Source organism: Hemitrygon akajei, chromosome 8 (assembly GCF_048418815.1).
Source record: "Hemitrygon akajei chromosome 8, sHemAka1.3, whole genome shotgun sequence".
Taxonomy (NCBI): domain Eukaryota; kingdom Metazoa; phylum Chordata; class Chondrichthyes; order Myliobatiformes; family Dasyatidae; genus Hemitrygon; species Hemitrygon akajei.
The window spans coordinates 45,845,683-45,862,841 of record NC_133131.1 but is presented as its reverse complement, the minus strand read 5'-3'; the positions used below and the strand labels follow the sequence as shown (position 1 = coordinate 45,862,841).

The following is a 17,159-nucleotide window of genomic DNA, read 5'->3' as shown; positions in this document are numbered from 1 at the left end:
GACCTACAATAAATATAGGCAGCATGGAGCAGATGAGGTGCTCGAGGAATATAAAGAATGTAAGAAGAATCTTAAGAAAGAAATTAGAAAAGCTAAAAGAAGATGCGGGGTAGCTTTGGTAAGTAAGGTGAAAATAAATCCAAAGGGTTTCTACAGTTTAATAGCAAAAGGATAGTGAGGGATAAAATTGGTCCCTTAGAGAATCAGAGTGGACAGCTATGTGTGGAGCCAAGAGAGATGGGGGAGATTTTGAACAACTTCTTTTCTTCGGTATTCACTGAGGAGAAGGATATTGAATTGTGTAAAGTAAGGGAAATAAGTAGGGAAGTTATGGAAACTATGACGATTAAAGAGGAGGAAGTACTGGCGCTTTTAAGGAATATAAAAGTGGATAAATCTCTGGGTCGTGACAGGATATTCCCCAGGACCTTGAGGGAAGTTAGTGTAGAAGTAGCAGAGGCTCTGACAGAAATATTTCAATTGTCATTAGAAACGGGGATGGTGCCAGAGGATTGGTGTATTGGTCACGTTGTTCCATTCTTTAAAAAGGGTTCTAAGAGTAAACCTAGCAATTATAGGCCTACAAGTTTGATGTCTGTGGTGGGTAAATTAATGGAAAGTACTCTTAGAGATGGTATATATAATTATCTGGATAGACAGGGTCTGATTAGGAACAGTCAACATGGATTTGTGTGTGGAAGGTCATGTTTTGACAGATCTTATTGAATTTTTTGAAGAGGTTACTAGGGAAGTTGATGAGGGTAAAGCAGTGGATGTTGTCTATATGGACTTCAGTTAGGCCCTTGACAAGGTTCCGCACTGAAGGTTAGTTAGGAAGGTTCAATCTTTAGGTGTTAATATTGAAGTAGTAAAATGGATTCAACAGTGGCTGGATGGGAGATGCCAGAGAGTAGTGGTGGATAACGTGTCAGGTTGGAGGCCAGTGATTAGTGGTGTGCCTCAGATATCTGTCATATACATTAATGATCTGGATGATGGGGTGGTAAATTGGATTAGTAAGTATGCAGATGATACAAAGATAGGTGGCGTTATGGATAATGAAGTAGGTTTTCAAAGCTTACGGAGAGATTTTGGCCAGTTAGAAGAGTGGGCTGAAAGATGGCAGATGAAGTTTAATGCTGATAAGTGTGAGGTGCTACATTTTGGTAGGAATAATCAAAATAGGACATACATGGTAAATGGTAGGGCATTGAGGAATGCAGTCGAACAGAGTGATCTTGGAATAATGGTGCATAGTTCCCTGAAGGTGGAATCTCATGTGGATAGGGTGGTGAAGAAAGCTTTTGGTATGCTGGCCTTTATAAATCAGAGCATTGAGAATAGGAGCTGGGATGTAATGTTAAAATTGTACAAGGTATTGGTGAGGCTAAATTTGGAGTATTGTGTAGAGTTCTGGTCACCGAATTATAGGAAAGATGTCAACGAAATAGAGAGAGTACAAAGAAGATTTAGTAGAATGTTACCTGGTTTCAGCACCTAAGTTACAGAGAAAGGTTGAACAAGTTAGCTCTTTATTCTTTGGAATGTAGAAGGTTGAGGGGGGGACTTGATAGAGGTATTTAAAATTATGAGGGGGATAGATAGAATTGACGTGGATGGGCTTTTTCCATTGAGAGTAGGGGAGATTCAAACAAGAGGACATGAGTTGAGGGTTAAGGGGCAAATGTTTAGGGGTAACACGAAGGGGAACTTCCTTACTCAGAGACTGGTAGCTGTGTGGAACGAGCTTCCAGTAGAAGTGGCAGAGGCAAGTTCGGTATTGTCATTTAAAGTAAAAATGGATAGGTATATGGACAGGAAAGGAATGGAGGGTTATGGGCTGAGTGCAGGTCGGTGGGACTAGGTGACAGTAAGCATTCGGCATGGACTAGAAGGGCCGAGATGGCCTGTTTCCGTGCTGTAATTGTTATATGGTAATAAATTCATCCATGTTAGCAAATTAATGTATTTTAAAAAGGTCGTAAAACTTGGTAGCTGAAAGGAACATGTTGCAATTCATTATTAGATTGATGATTGTAGTTAATATTTAGATAGTTGGCAATGAAATGGATGTCAGTTAGTAAAGCCTCTGGGTTAGTTTGTTTTTGTGAAGATGGCTGTCAGTTGTAGGAAATTTCAAATCAGTCTCATCACTGAAAAGATCGAAGTATGGTGAGGTAGGTAGCTGGAGGAGGGAAGAGTAGGAATAGCCACAGAGGCTGGGAGGTGAGAAGTGGAGGTGACAGATAATTGAATCTGATGGGAGAGTCAAGTGAGGGAGAAGAGGAGAGGACCCGAGATGTGGGTAGTTGGACTGGTTGGAGGAAGGGAAAGAAACTGTATGAAGGGGGTTACCTCCACTTCCTATTCCTCCATCTGCGTTCACCACCCCAAACCCACATGCCTCACCTAAATCCACCTCACATTTGCCCGCTCTTGCTCCACACCATCCTTTCATCTCTTTTACCAGCCTTTTCTCTTCAATCTTTCAGTCCAAGTGTAGGGTCTCAATATCAAACCACACACGAGATATCCCTCTCCCAACATTGCTGTTGTTTCTGTCTGTCAATTGAAGCTTCATTTTCTCCACATACTGGAGGTGTTGGAGCCTTATCTACTCTGACCTTCTCCCTGAGCTGGATTTGCTGATGGGACCCACCCACCCCGTCCCATTTCCGGATTTTTCTTTATGTTTATCCATTTGGGCTCCAGTCACTTGGACAGGCAGCATGGCATTTTCAATGTATACTGAATAACAGTCCTTTTTTTTTAGATGTGCCAACTGTCACTCAAAGCTGGATCCTCCCTCCAGGGGAAGCACCGGACTGTTGTAGTAAGATTGTCGTCAGCTGCCTCAATGAGCCGTCTCCCAAGCTGCCTGTATTCTGCCGATTGACACAAATATTGTGGGAGATTTCAGTTTAATGTCCACACTGCTGGTCACCACTTGCACTCACCCTTTGGACAGTTGGTCAAAGTTTGTACCGTCCTAAGCTAGATACAACAAATATTGCCAGGCAAGCACAGAGGTAAGATGCTGTACTTTCAGAAAGTTCCCTTCATCTCTCACACTGGGACTTTGGTGCCAGATTAATTGGTTTTCCCAGTCTTTGGGTATTGCAAAAAATAAATGTGGCACAATAACTTGTCCAGTGAAGATTAAAGGGAGAGGCACAGTTAGGCACAGGAGTACATTCAGCCAGAGACTCATTCCACCGAGATGTAACATTGAGTGTCATAGGAAGTCATTCCTGCCCGTGGCCATCAAACTTTACAACTCCTCCCTCAGAGTGTCAGACACCCTGAGCCAATAGGCTGGTCCTGAACTTACTTCCACTTGTCATGATTATCTTATTATTATTTAATTATTTATGGTTTTATATTGCTATATTTCTACACTATTCTTGGTTGGCACGGCTGTAACAAAACCCAATTTCCCTCGGGATCAATAAAGTATGTCTGTCTGTCTGAGAGCAGGAAGTGGATTCAGTAAAGCAATACACACATAAAGCTGGAGGGACTCAGCAGGTCAGGCAGCATGTATGGAAGTGAATAAACAGTCAAAGTTTTGGACCGAGACCCTGCTTCAGAACTGAGGAAGAGCTTCAAGGGAACAAAAGGCTGTTAAATGAACCCTGTGGGCCAGGCAGCATCTGTGGAGACAGATATTGATATTGAAAACTGATATTTCAAGTCGAGACACTTCACAAAGCACCTCCACCCAATTCTTTCTCTGTTATGTTAACAACTGCATCGGTTTGTTTCCTGCACCTATGCAGAACTTGTTAACTTCAACTTTCCTACCAACTTACAGCCTGCCTCAAGTTAACTGGAACTATTTCCCACACCTCTCTACCTTTTCTTTGCTCCTCCGTCTCCACTTCGGGAGGCAAACTATCCACTGACATTTGCTGAATTTAGCTGAAGGTCACGACTGGAAACCTCAACTGTCCATTTGCCTCCACCGATGCTGCATGACGTGCTGAGCTCCCGCAGCAGTTTGTTCTTCAGTCCGTACTCCAGCAACTGCAGTCTCTTGTGATTTGTGCTTTAAGGGAGAAAATGAATCTGGGCTCCAGTGAGTTTAACAGACACGGAGGATTTTGGAGCTTCTGTGTGTGGAATGAAGCGTGGAACCTGGGCAGCAATGCATCGGGGGGCGAGGAGGCGGGGGGCAGTGAGACCTGGGGCTGCAGAGTATCAGGGGGTGGTGTGACTTGGGGTCCCAAAGTATCAGGGGGTGGTAAAACCTGGGGCCCCAAAGAGTCAAAGGGATGATGGGAACTGGGGCCCAGTGAATGTAGAGGGGTTGTGAGAATCAGCTAGAGGCAAAGCTATCAGTTTTTCAAATAGTCAGATAGATGATTGTATCTGGCTTCCCCAATCCAGCTCATCTTACCCTGCCTTGATTCTGTATTTCTGTCAAAATTGAAATTTCTGTTCATTATTTTAAGAAAGGTCAGAGAGCTGAAGAGGATGTATTTAATTTCTAACTCTGTCTCTGTTGCAGTTGGTGAATGCATTCCCCTTCCTGTATTACCTCCCAGGACCGCAAAATAAAATATTTCAAAATCAGGACAAAATAGCGCAATTTTTGCAAGAAATAATCACAAGTCATAAGGAAACATGGGATCCAAATTATACCAGGGACTTTATTGATGCTTTCTTAACACAACAGGAGAAGGTAGGTGGTGATTACTGAAGCATCCGAGAGGCAGTGTTTTGTGTCCTTGTATTTCCCACCTTTCTCCCATTGTTGGTCCTTTGCAGGAAACGTCACTGCAGCATCCCACACTCAGTACTTGTTTAGGTAGCAAGACCACATCAGCTTTCCTCAGGTTCTCACTTGTCTAAACTTTGTGGCTGAAAACCCACAAGAAATCCTCCTTGTGAGCTCCCCAGGACTTTCTCACCTTTCAGAGTCCGACAGTACGGAGGCTGCCTCTATGCTCAACTCACCCATTCTGATCGAGATGCCCAACTCTGCTAATCCCAATCCCTTATTCCTTTCCTTCCTTATACTTCCAAATAATGTTGTAATTCCACCCACCTCTGGCAGATCGTTCTATATTCTCACTATCCTTTGCGTGGAAAATCTCTTGCAAATTTTCCCCTCTCATCTTAAACCAATGTCCCCTAGTTTTATGCTCCTAACTCTGGGGGGAGCATTGTGACTATCTGCCTTATCAATGCCCTGTTAAACCTCTATAATATCACCCCTTAGCATCCTGTTATCTGGGAAGCCTATCCAACCTCTCCTTGTAGCTCTCCCTCCTTTCCTAGAGATTCCTGACCAGAATTGCACGTTCATTGATACGTCACCACGATGTTAAACTCTTTAAAGCAGGTTGACTGACTTCAGCACTACTCCTACAAAATAATCCTTCAGTTCTATACATTAACACCACTTTCCCTAACTGCATCTTAGGTGAGGAACACACCGAACACAAGCTTCCTGGAGAACAAGATGATTGGGACATTACTAAGCCTCTTTGCTGCAGGTACAGAGACCACGTCCACCACCCTAAGCTGGGGCTTGCTCTTCATGGTGTTACATCCAGATGTGCAGTGTAAGTAGAACAACGTCTCTGCCAGGCCCATTACCAGCCGTGCATTGGTGTGAATGGAAGGTGTGGAGAAAGGGTGCAACAGTATCAGAGAGGGTGAAGAACATTATTAGTAAAACTATTAATTTTCAGGCTAAAGATCCAAATATTAACAACAGGATTTGAATCTCTAAGTTAATGAAAACCCATTGTTTAAGTGCTACTCACCTGGCATTTCTATGACTTTTCTACATATGGATTGGTTGCTGCACTTCCTAACATACAACAGTGATGACATTGCCAAAGTTTCCTTTAGTAATAGGACACATTGGGATTTTTGAGTGGATGAAAGATATGAGTAAAACATGAGTTCCTCCTTTCAGTCAAAGCTTGAAAACTGTTCTTGTTTTGTTCCTGCAGCTCGGGTTCACGAGGAGATTGACAGAGTGATTGGGAAGGGTCGAAGGCCAAGGTTGGAAGACCGGGAGGAAATGCCATTCACTAACGCTGTTATCCATGAAACACAACGCTTAGGGAATATTGTTCCAATCTCACTGCCGCATGAAACATACAGAGATACCACGGTCATGGGTTACACCATCCCAAAGGTACAATCTGGAGTTAATCTTAATCGTTCCCTTTCTGACCTTCAATTCTCTGAATGATCTGAAAGCAGTTACCTAAAAATTGGGCTTCAGATGTTGTTGGTGTGCAAAGTGGGAAATAATGCCCGCAGGAGTTTCTACAAACAATTGTGAGGTTATTGTGAAGTACCTGAAAAGTATCTGTGTGTGGTTCACCTAGAACTATGCAGTAAAATGAGAACTATTTCACAAGGCACACAACCCACTAAGAGGAATGATATCCACTCTGCTATACATCAACCCCACGAGAACATCAGCCCTCAAAGACACTTTCCCAGTAAGCAGAAACAGCACCCATACGTAATGACGGGACGAGTCAGCAGTGTGGGAGAGGTACTTCAGTTTAAGGTCCATAATCACTGACATATACTGTGAAGTTTGTTGTTCTGTGGCAGTGGAAGACAAAAACAATACTACAACTTACAAAATATATAAGTGCAAAAGTAAATAATGAGGCAATACAAATGCCATACCCTCTAATCCTATCCATTCAACTAACTGGCAAAAGGTCTCTCAAATGTAATTACAGTTCCTGCCTCTGGCAGTTTATTCCAGATACGGTGATAAATGTCCCCTGCAGATCCCCTTTAACCCTTCTCCCTCTCACCTTACAGCAGCATCACAGGTCACAGCGTCAGGCTGATGAGTTGCTAAGGTGGGAAGCGAATGGAGGATCGAATTTAATCCCCATAAATGAGCTTCTGGAGGCTTGTTGGACAGTGTTGGACAGATTCCAGTCTTCACTTTCAGTTGGGGATAGTTAAATATTGGAAATAATCGAGATAATCAAGGAATTTGTGCAGGAGGTGAGATAAGACCTGGGGTCGATCTGTCACAATCAAACTGAATGGCAGAGAAGGCTTGAGAGAGTGAGTGGCCTCCTCCCACTCCTATTTTCCTGCATCCTTATGTTCGTCAGTAAACATTTTTATTCCATATTTCATTCTGGATCTCCCACTTGCTCACTGGAAATCCCATTTACTCCCTCTGGATCATGTACAACTTTCCCCTTCCCCAGCTGGTGTTCTGATCTCACTTCTCTTAGCCTGTCTAGTTAGGAACCCCACTACTCCTCCAGGCAGTGAGAACAGCGAGAAGAGTTTAAAAGGAGACAGCTTTATAGAGCGGGGTCAGAGGAGCGGGTGACGGAGTAGAGGGAGACAGAGTAGGAAGGCTTTGGCTCAACGGGGCTTAGGCGATAACGCTTTGAGGTGAGGTAGGTTGCCTGTGTAGAATACAGACAGGAAGTATGTGTGTGAGGCCTATGTTTTGTGCTTAGTGTTAGATGTGGGAGGTCCGGGAGACTCCCAGCCTCCCCGACGGTCACATCTGCACCAGGTGCATCGAGCTGCAGCTCCTTAGGGACCGTGTTAGGGAACTGGAGATGCAGTTCGATGACCTTCGTCTGGTCAGGGAGAGTGAGGAGGTGATAGAGAGGAGCTATAGGCAGGTAGTCACACCGGGGCCTGGGGAGACAGATAAGTGGGTAACAGTCAGGAGAGGAAAGGGCAGGAGTCAGAGTCTAGAGAGCACCCCTGTGGCTGTCCCCCTTGATAATAAGTACTCCTGCTTGAGTACTGTTGGGGGAGACGGCCTACCTGGGGGAAGCAACAGTGGCTGTGCATCTGGTATGGAGTCTGGCCCTGTGGCTCAGAAGGGTAGGGAAAGGAAGAGGATGGCAGCAGTGATAGTGGACTCTATAGTTAGGGGGTCAGACAGGCGATTCTGTGGACACAGGAAAGAAGCACGGATGGTAGTTTGCCTCCCAGGTGTCAGGGTCCAGGATGTTTCAGATCGCGTTCAAGATATCCTGAAGCGGGAAGGAGAACAGCCAGAGGTCATGGTACATATTGGTACCCATGACATAAGCAGGAAAAGGGAAGAGGTCCTGAAAGCAGACTACAGGGAGTTAGGAAGGAAGTAGAGAAGCAGGACCACAAAGGTAGTAATCTCAGATTACTGCCTGTGCCACAGACAGTGAGTGTAGGAATAGAGTGAGGTGGAGGATAAATGCGTGGCTGAGGGATTGGAGCAGGGGGCAGGGATTCAGATTTCTGGATCATTGGGACCTCTTTTGGGGCAGGAGTGACCTGTACAAAAAGGACGGGTTGCACTTGGATCCCAGCGGGACCAATATATTGGCAGGGAGGTTTCCTAAGGCCATAGGTTTAAACTAGGATTGCTGGGGGGTGTGAACCTAACTAAAGAGCAGGAGGAAGAGGTGGTTGGCTCACAAATAGAGAAAGCTTGGAGACAGTGTATGAGGGAGGATAGGCAGGCGATAGAGAAGGGACGTGCTCAGACCGATGGATTGAGATGTGTCTATTTTAATGAAAGGAGTATGATGAATAAAGCGATGAGCTTAGAGCGTGGATCAGTACTTGGAGCTATGATATTGTGGCCATTACAGAGACTTGGATGGCTCAGGGGCAGGAATAGTTACTTCGAGTGCTAGGCTTCAGATGTTTCAGAATGGGACGCAAAAGAGGTGAGGGCGTGGCACTGTCGATCAGAGATAGTGTCACGGCTGCAGAAAAGGAGAAAGCCATGGAAGGATTGTCTACGAATCTCTATGGGTGAAAGGGGTCAATAACTCTACCTGGTGTTTTTTATAGACCACCCAATGTTAACAGGGACATCGAGGAGGAGATAGGAGACAGATTCTGGAAAGGTGTAATCATAACAGGGTTGTGGTGGTGGGAGATTTTAATTTCCAAAATATAGATTGGCATCTCCCTAGAGTGAGGGGTTTAGATGGGGTGGAGTTTGTTAAGTGTGTTCAGGAATGTTTCTTGACGCAATATGTAGATAAGCCTACAAGAGGAGAGGCTGTACTTGATCCGGTATTGGGAAATGAACCTGGTCAGGTGTCAGATCTTTCAGTGGGAGAGCATTCTGGAGATAGTGATCACAACTCTATCTTCTTTATCATAGCATTGCAGAGGGATAGGAACAGACAAGTTAGGAAAGCTGATAGTAAGGGGAAATATGAGGCTATCAGGCAGGAACTTGGAAGCATAAATTGGAAACAGATGTTCTCAGGGAAAAGTATGGAAGAAATGTGGCAAATGTTCAGGGGCTCTTTCTCTGGAGTTCTGCATAGGCATATTCCAATGAGACAGGGAAAGAATGGTAGGGTATAGGAACCATGGTGTACAAAGGCTGTTGTAAATGTAGTCAAGAAGAAAAGAAGAGCTTACAAAAGGTTCAAAAATCTAGGTAACGATGGAGAGCTGGAAGATTATAAGGCTAGCAGGAAGAAGCTTAAGAATGAAATTAGGAGAGCCAGAAGGGGCCATGCGAAGGTCTTGGCAGACAGGACTGAGGAAAACCCCAAGGCATTCTACAAGTATGTTAAGAGCATGAGGATAAGATGTGAGAGAATAGGACCAATCAAGTGTGACAATGGAAAAGTGTGCATGGAACTGGAGGAGAAAGAAGAGGTCCTTAATGTGTACTTTGTTCCAGTATTCACTACGGAAAAGGATCTTGGCGATTGTAGGGATGACTTACAGCGGACTGAAAAGCTTGTGCGTGCAGATATTAAGAAAGAAGATGTGCAGGAGCTATTACTTCAAAAGCTGGAGCTTTTGGAAAGCATCAAGTTGGATAAGTCACTGGGACCAGATGAGATGTATCCCAGGCTACTGTGGGAGGTGAGGGAGGAGATTGCTGAGCCTCTGGCAATGCTCCTTGCATTATTGATGGGGACGGAATAGGTTCCGGAGGATTGGAGGGTTGTGGATGTTGTTCCCTTATTTAAGAAAGAGAGTAGAGATAGCCCAGGAAATTATAGACCAGTGAGTCTTACTTCAGTGGTTGCTAAGTTAATGGAGAAGATCCTGAGAGGCAGAATTTATGAACATTTGGAGAGGCATAATATGATTAGGAATTGTCAGCATGGCTTTGTGAAAAGCAGGTCATGTCTTATGAACCTGATTGAATTTATTGAGGATGTGACTAAACACATTGATGATGGTGGAGTAGTAGATACAGTCGGCCCTCCTTATCCGCGGATTCCGTATGCGCGCATTCAACGAACCTCGGATCGGGAAATCCCGAAAGTTCTCTCTGCAGCACTCGTTGCTTGAGCATGTACAGACTATTTTTTTCTTGTCATTATTCCCTAAACAATACAGTCTAATAACTATTTACATAGCATTTACATTGTATTAGGTATTATAAGTAATCTAGAAATGACTTAGAAGTACAGGCAGTCCCCGGGTTATGAATGAGTTCCATTCCTGAGTTTTTCTGTAAGTCGGATTTGAAGTCGGAACAGGTACATCCGGTATTAATTAGCGTCAGTCAAACGTTTTTCTTAGTATATAGTACATATTTTACCTTTCTATGCATATGAACCACTTAAGAAACATACATATTTCAATAATTTAACCACTGCGTTGCTTAGTATTAATTGTAACTTTCATCGGGGTAGAGCCTTTCACATGTTCCATTAAAATTGTTCCGTTCGTTGACCGACTGTAGCCTAACGCTTTACCAATGACCGATGGCATTTCACCTCTTTCTGATCGCTTAATTACTTCCACCTTATTTTCAATCGCAATTATGATTATTTTCAAGAACAGAAACACTGCGGATTCAGAGCTGCGCCGCTAGGTCCAAATGTCCACCGCACGGAAACATGTTAAATAAAGTCCGGGGTTCCGCTGGGCCCTAAAGACCACAGAACTGATACATGTTAAATAAGGGAATTGAGCATCCGCAAATTTTGGTAACCACGGGGGGCCCCGGAACCAATCCCCCGCGGATAAGGAGGGCCGACTGTAAATGGATTTCAGCAAGGCATTTGACAAGGTACCCTATGCAAGGCTTATTGAGAAAGTAAGGAGGCATGGGATCCAAGGAGAAATTGTTTTGTGGATCCAGAACCTGTTTACCCACAGAAGGCAAAGAGTGGTTGTAGACGGGTGATTTTCTGCATGGAGGTCGGTCGCCAGTGGTGTGCCTTAGGGATCTGTTCTGGGACCCTTACTCTTCGTGATTTTTATAAATGACCTGGATGTAGAAGTTAGTAAATGGATGGGTTAGTAAGTGTGATGAGACAAAGGCTGAAGGTGTTGTGGATAGTGTGGAGGGCTGTCAGAGATTACAGCGGAACATTGATAGGATACAAAAATGGGCAGAGAAGTGGCAGATGGAGTTCAAACCAGATAAGTGTGAGGTAGTTCATTTTGGCAGGTGAAATGTGATGACAGAATATAGTGTAGCCCCCTGGCTAGCCTCAGACTCGCTCAACTCGCTTCCGTCTAGGGGGAGCAGCCTTCAGCCCCGCCAGACTGGATAATCAGCTTGTGTGGATGCTGTGTGATATCCGAACCCCGCCAAGTAACAGACAGTACACCATATGCAATTAAATGATTACACTTTATAGAGATTACTAGAACTAAGTGATTAATAATGATACAGTACATATGAAGGAATATAAAATATATATGAAAAGTATAAAAGTATATATGAAATAAAGAAAAGGCACCAAAACTTATCAAAGTCCAAACCACTTCGTGCACAACCGTTGGGAGCTCAAATATCAAATTCTTCTTGCCACCATTCGATCCCCTCAGACCTCCTCGACTCGCAGCTCAGGACCACCCAAAATGATCAACCGAGCACCCCCGGCACGTCTGTCTTCGTCTCCTCTCCTCGCCGAACCTCCTGGCCTCGGACCCCCGCTCGGGGTCTGTTTCATCACCCAGCTTACAGCATCGCGTCCTCTCTCTCTCAACCCCTTGCGCCGACTCCCCAAAAGCCCACCAACAATAGCTTACAGACCCAGAAGAGAGAGAATAACATTAATCCCAATTGGTTAACAAATGAATATAATTCTCATTATCGGTCATTTTAACCCGAACAAAACTGCGAGAAAAGCACTTATCATAACGAAGAAGCATTCCTACTTTTAACAAAAGAAAGAAGCCATTTTGATTAACATACGCAGTAACAAAGAAAAAGAAGAAACCCCCTTACGATAGTATTAATGGTAAGACTCTTGGCAGTGTGGAGGATCAGCGGGATCTTGGGGTCGGAGTCCATAGGACACTCAAAGCTGCTGCTCAGGTTGACCTTGTGGTTAAGAAGGCATATGGTGCATTGGCCTTCATCAATCATGGGACAGAGTTTAGAATGCCCAGAGGCAATGTTGCAACTATGTAGGACCCTGGTCACACCCTACTTGGAGTACTGTGCTCAGTTCTGTTCACCTCACTACAGGAAGGACGTGGAAACCATAGAAAGGGGGTTTACAAGGACTGGGGAGCATGCCTTATGAGAATAGGTTGAATAAACTCAACCCGTTTTCCTATGACCAATAGACGATGAGATGCGACCTGATCCTCTGTCCAAAGTGACCTTGCTGGCCTCTTGGTCCAGGCTCACTGTCTGCAACAGTGGGATCTGGCTCTAGACAGACTATTGTTCTCATAGACATGGTCCTAAAGAAGTCACTGGGCAGGTGATGATGAAATCAGTGCATTTGCTTGGAAATTATCCTCATTTCTGGAGAAATTAAGCTGTAATGCAGATCACTGTGATGTATAGATGACTGGCACTTGGAGAGGTACATGGATAGGAAAAAGTTCAGAGGGATTTGGGCCAAATGTGGATGAATGGGACTAGTTCAGATGAGAAACTCGGTTAGTACAGGTCAGTTGGGCTGAAGGGCCTATTTTCTGTGCTTTATGACATTCTGAGTGAAGATTGCTCTATTCACTTTGAGCCAACAAACCTCTCAAAACATTGCCAACATAGTAGTAGTGAAGGTGAAGCGTATTGTGGAATTAGATTGAATATCTTCTGTCTATGATGACTTACAATCGCTGGGCTACAAGGCATAGATCTCAGTCCAAAGACCAGAATATAATTCTCTTCAATGCTCTGTGGGTCTGTTACTAATGTTTCCCTAATGTATCTCTTTGATTAATATTTAGGGAACAATGATTATTCCAAACATTTCCTCTGCCTTGTTTGATGAAGATATTTGGTTGACTCCACATCAGTTTAATCCAGGACACTTCCTGGATTCCGATGGGAAGTTTGTGAGGCCAGAAACTTTCATCCCATTCTCGGCAGGTAATGTAGGGTTTGTGGATCATCAAATGTACCAACGTTTGCAGCTGTGGTTGTGGATATCCAAGCTTCAATCTCCCGTGCTCTGGAGAGGGAGGCTGCTGGCTGATTCCTGCATTTGTAGCACTCTCTTCATTAACTTCTAAATTTAAGTTAACTCCCTAAAGCCTTTCCTGCCACCCCAGTGCTGAAAGAGAACTTCATGCATTAACTAACTACAATGAATAGAATAAACATTTGTTTAACTATGATAAAGTCTGGAAGTGTACTACTTTTCTAAGAGATGAGATGGGGTTGGATAAGGCAGAATTATATTCGGACTTCGAGACTATATAGGTAGTCGTTTTTGTTCAGCGTGACCCTGCAGTGATTCTCAGTCTTTTTCTGTGATACTAACCTGTCTTGTCCTGCACCCTACAGGTCATCGTGTGTGTTTGGGGGAGCAACTGGCAAAGACGGAGCTCTTCATCTTCTTCACATCCATGCTCCAAAGATTCACGTTGTTTCTCCCAGAAAATGAGCCAAGACCAAGCTGCAAGGAGGCTCGATTTGGAATTACTCTCTGCCCACTGCCATATCGGCTCTGTGTTAAAACCAGATAGGGATGGATATTCACAAAATGCTGGTGGAACAAAGCAGGCCAGGCAGCATCTATAAGGAGAGCACTGTCGATGTTTCCGGCCGAGACCCTTCATCAGGACTAACTGAAAGGAAAGATAGAAAACTTTCAAATCTCTTACTTTCTTTCCTTTCAGTTAGTCCTGACGAAGGGTCTCGGCCCGAAACGTCGACAGTGCTTCTCCTTATAGATGCTGCCTGGCCTGCTGTGTTCCACCAGCATTTTGTGTGTGTTGCTTGAATTTCCAGCATCTGCAGATTTCCTCGTGTTTGCTTTAGGGAAGGATATTCCCTATCTGGGGTCAGGGGGCTTTTTGCTAAACTCAAATTCAAAATGCTGATTTTTTTATTAAAGATCTTTATTGTTAATCATTAACTAGTACTAATTTACCAGTCCTCTTGAGAAACAATCCTGTCCAAGGTTAGGAAACCTATCATTGAATTAATTGGGACTATGACCTAATCAGAAGAAACAATACTTCTTTATTTATACAGCATGGAGTAGGCCTTTCCAGCTTTTCGATCCACAGCAACCACTGACAAACTCAATTAACCCTAACCTAATCACATTTACAATAACCCATTATCCTACCCAACAGGGTATGTCTTTGGATCCGGAGAAACCCACACTTTCCATGGGGGAGGCCATACAGCAATTCCTTACAGAAAGAGACCGGAAATGAGGTCCAAACTCCAGAACATCCTGAGCTGTAATAACATTGTGCTAACCACTTCACTACCATGGTTCCCTGTTATTGTGTTAAACTGAGGCTCCTACAGTCCATCCTGATGGATGTAGTTCTGAAATTAACAAATGTAGATGTGGGCATCACTAGATGACGGGCAAAAAAAACCCCAATATAAACATTAGAAGGCAGCAAAGGAGTGGCGTTACAAACATGAAAGTGTAGTGACCATTCCTCATCCTTGATCTGAGAGGGATCTCTTCGCAGACCAGTCTTTCATTGACAGACAACTTACTCATCTGCAACTCATCTAGTTTGTGAAGAATTATGCTTATGTTTGGAAATCCTTTATCGATCCATAATCTCTATTACAATTACTCCTCAAAATAAATGTGTTCTGCTTGTTTAATCTTTTTTGGTAGCTGAAACCATGTCTTCATTAGTTGGGAGGGGGGATCTCATCACTCAAAAGAGTAATTATTGGCAGCTACAATCCTTCAGAAAAGAGATAAAGTAGTTAATTATTCTTTGCATTATAGAATGATGCAGTATAATCTCCCTGACGTGAGGGTGCTGTCTGATTTCTATGAGACTTAAGGTCTTTACTTCAGAATGGACACACTCATTATCATCACAAGATATAATTTATGCAGAAGAAACAGGGAGTGATACTCTTGAACTAGAAAGTGAACAAGGTAGTAATTATTTTTTAAGAGTGAAATCCTTACTGATGCACAGTATTCCAAACGTACTTTCATGGTTATATTTTGTGTGATGCTCCAGAGCAAGACCCCACAGCTTCTGGCATCCAAACTCTGGTTCAGCAGGAACCATCTTCCAAGATTTGGGGAAAAATCACTGAAGATGGTTCTTCTTTTTGCTAATAGTGAAGCAGGATTTGTGTTGGTTGAGTGTTCTGAGCAGCCATTGGGTAGATAATTCATTCTAGTTGCTGTGGATCAGGATTTCCTAAACATTAGCTTGCAGGATGAGTTGGTAGTAAGGTAAGCTAATGCAATGTTAGCATTCACTTCAAGAGGACTTGAATATAAAAGCATTAGTGTATTGGTGTATCCACACTGGGAGTATTGTGAGCAGTTCTGGACCCCTTATTTAAGAAAGGATGTGTTGGCATTAGAAAGAGCCTAGAGAAGGTTCAGGAGAATGATGTCAGGGTTGAAAGGGTTAACATATGAGGAGCATTTCATGACTCTGGGCCTCTATGTACTGGAGTTTTTACAAGAATGAGAAGGGAATCTCATTTTAAACCTACCAGATATTGAAAGGAGCAGATAGGTTGGACTTGCAGGAAATTCAACAGTGGAAAAACCTAGGACCAGAGGACAAGGCCTCAGAACAGAAGGACATCCCATTGCAACAGAGATGAGGAGAATTTTTTAGCCAGAGGGTGGTGAATCTGTGGAATTCAGTGTCACAGAAAAATGAGAGGATCCTATCGAATATTGAAAGGCCTACATAGAATGGATATTGAGAGGATCTTTCCAATGGTGATGGAGTCTAGAACCAGAGGGCATGGGCTCAGAATAGAAGAACATCGCCTTAGAAAAGACATGAGGAGGAATTTCTCGAGCCAGATTTCATTGCCGCGTACAACTGTATACAACGAGTCATTGGATGTATTTAAAGCAAAGGTTGATAGGTTCTTGATTAGTTAGCAGGTTAATGGTTACAGGGGGAAGGAAGGGGAATGGGGTTGAGAGAGAGAATAAATCAGCCATGTTCAAATGGTCCAGAAGACTTGATGGCCTGAATGGCCTAATTCTGCTCCTATCCCTTAAAGTCATAGGTAGGATGAAGGTGGCTCCATTCCCAATGACTTGGCTTGTCCCATCACCAACTTCACCAGTGGGTACATTATTCAATCATGCTTTGGACCTACCAAACCATGAGATTTCCTCTCTAAGCAATGTCTTCAGAATTACCAAGTAGTTCCTAGACAATTATTCTGTCAGTGTATTCATTCATCAACTGATTTTTAACTTACAGCAATCAAGCAGAACAAACTTCTACCAAAAGCTGATCAATTTCTTTTAGCATATTGTTTAGTTTTGACAAATCATTCTGAATATTGTGTTAATTTGCATATTCTGTTATATAGCTGAGTGATGGCTTAATTATACAATGGATTGTTGTTACCTTATATATTGGTTTCCAAACTTGTTTGAAGATATAAAATAAAGGACGTGTAAAGCAAATCCATCAGAGTCTGAACCTGAAGTGCAATTGCCAATGAGCTGAGATAGTAACTCTAATCAGAATAAATCTCATTTCATACAGTAAATTGGTTTATTATTGTCCTTTGTACTGAGGAACCACAAAGAACTTGGCTTTCTGTTCCATTCATACAGATCACTTCATCACAGCAGTACAAGAGAAAAGCAGTAAGAGAATGCAGAATGCAGCGTTACAGTAACAGAGGAAGTGCAGTGCAGGCAGACAACAAGGTGCAAGGGCCGTGACGATGTGGATTGCAAAGTCGAAAGTCCACGTTATTATAAAATAGGACAATTGAGTAATGTTCTAGCAGCTGGATTGAAGCTGTCCTTCAGTCTGGTGGC

General features: G+C 43.4%; 1 protein-coding gene across 1 annotated transcript in view; it reads left to right on the top strand.

Moving 5' to 3' along the window:
• Positions 1-13,919, top strand: part of LOC140731860 (cytochrome P450 2J2-like) — a 40,452-nt gene extending 26,533 nt beyond the window's left edge. Inside the window, exons 5-9 of the mRNA XM_073053781.1 lie at positions 4,511-4,684; positions 5,429-5,570; positions 5,967-6,154; positions 13,138-13,279; positions 13,697-13,919. Coding sequence (XP_072909882.1) covers positions 4,511-4,684; positions 5,429-5,570; positions 5,967-6,154; positions 13,138-13,279; positions 13,697-13,878 — 828 coding nt within the window. The 3' untranslated portion in view covers positions 13,879-13,919. The remainder of the gene's footprint in view (positions 1-4,510; positions 4,685-5,428; positions 5,571-5,966; positions 6,155-13,137; positions 13,280-13,696) is intronic.
• The last annotated feature ends 3,240 nt before the right edge of the window (positions 13,920-17,159 follow it).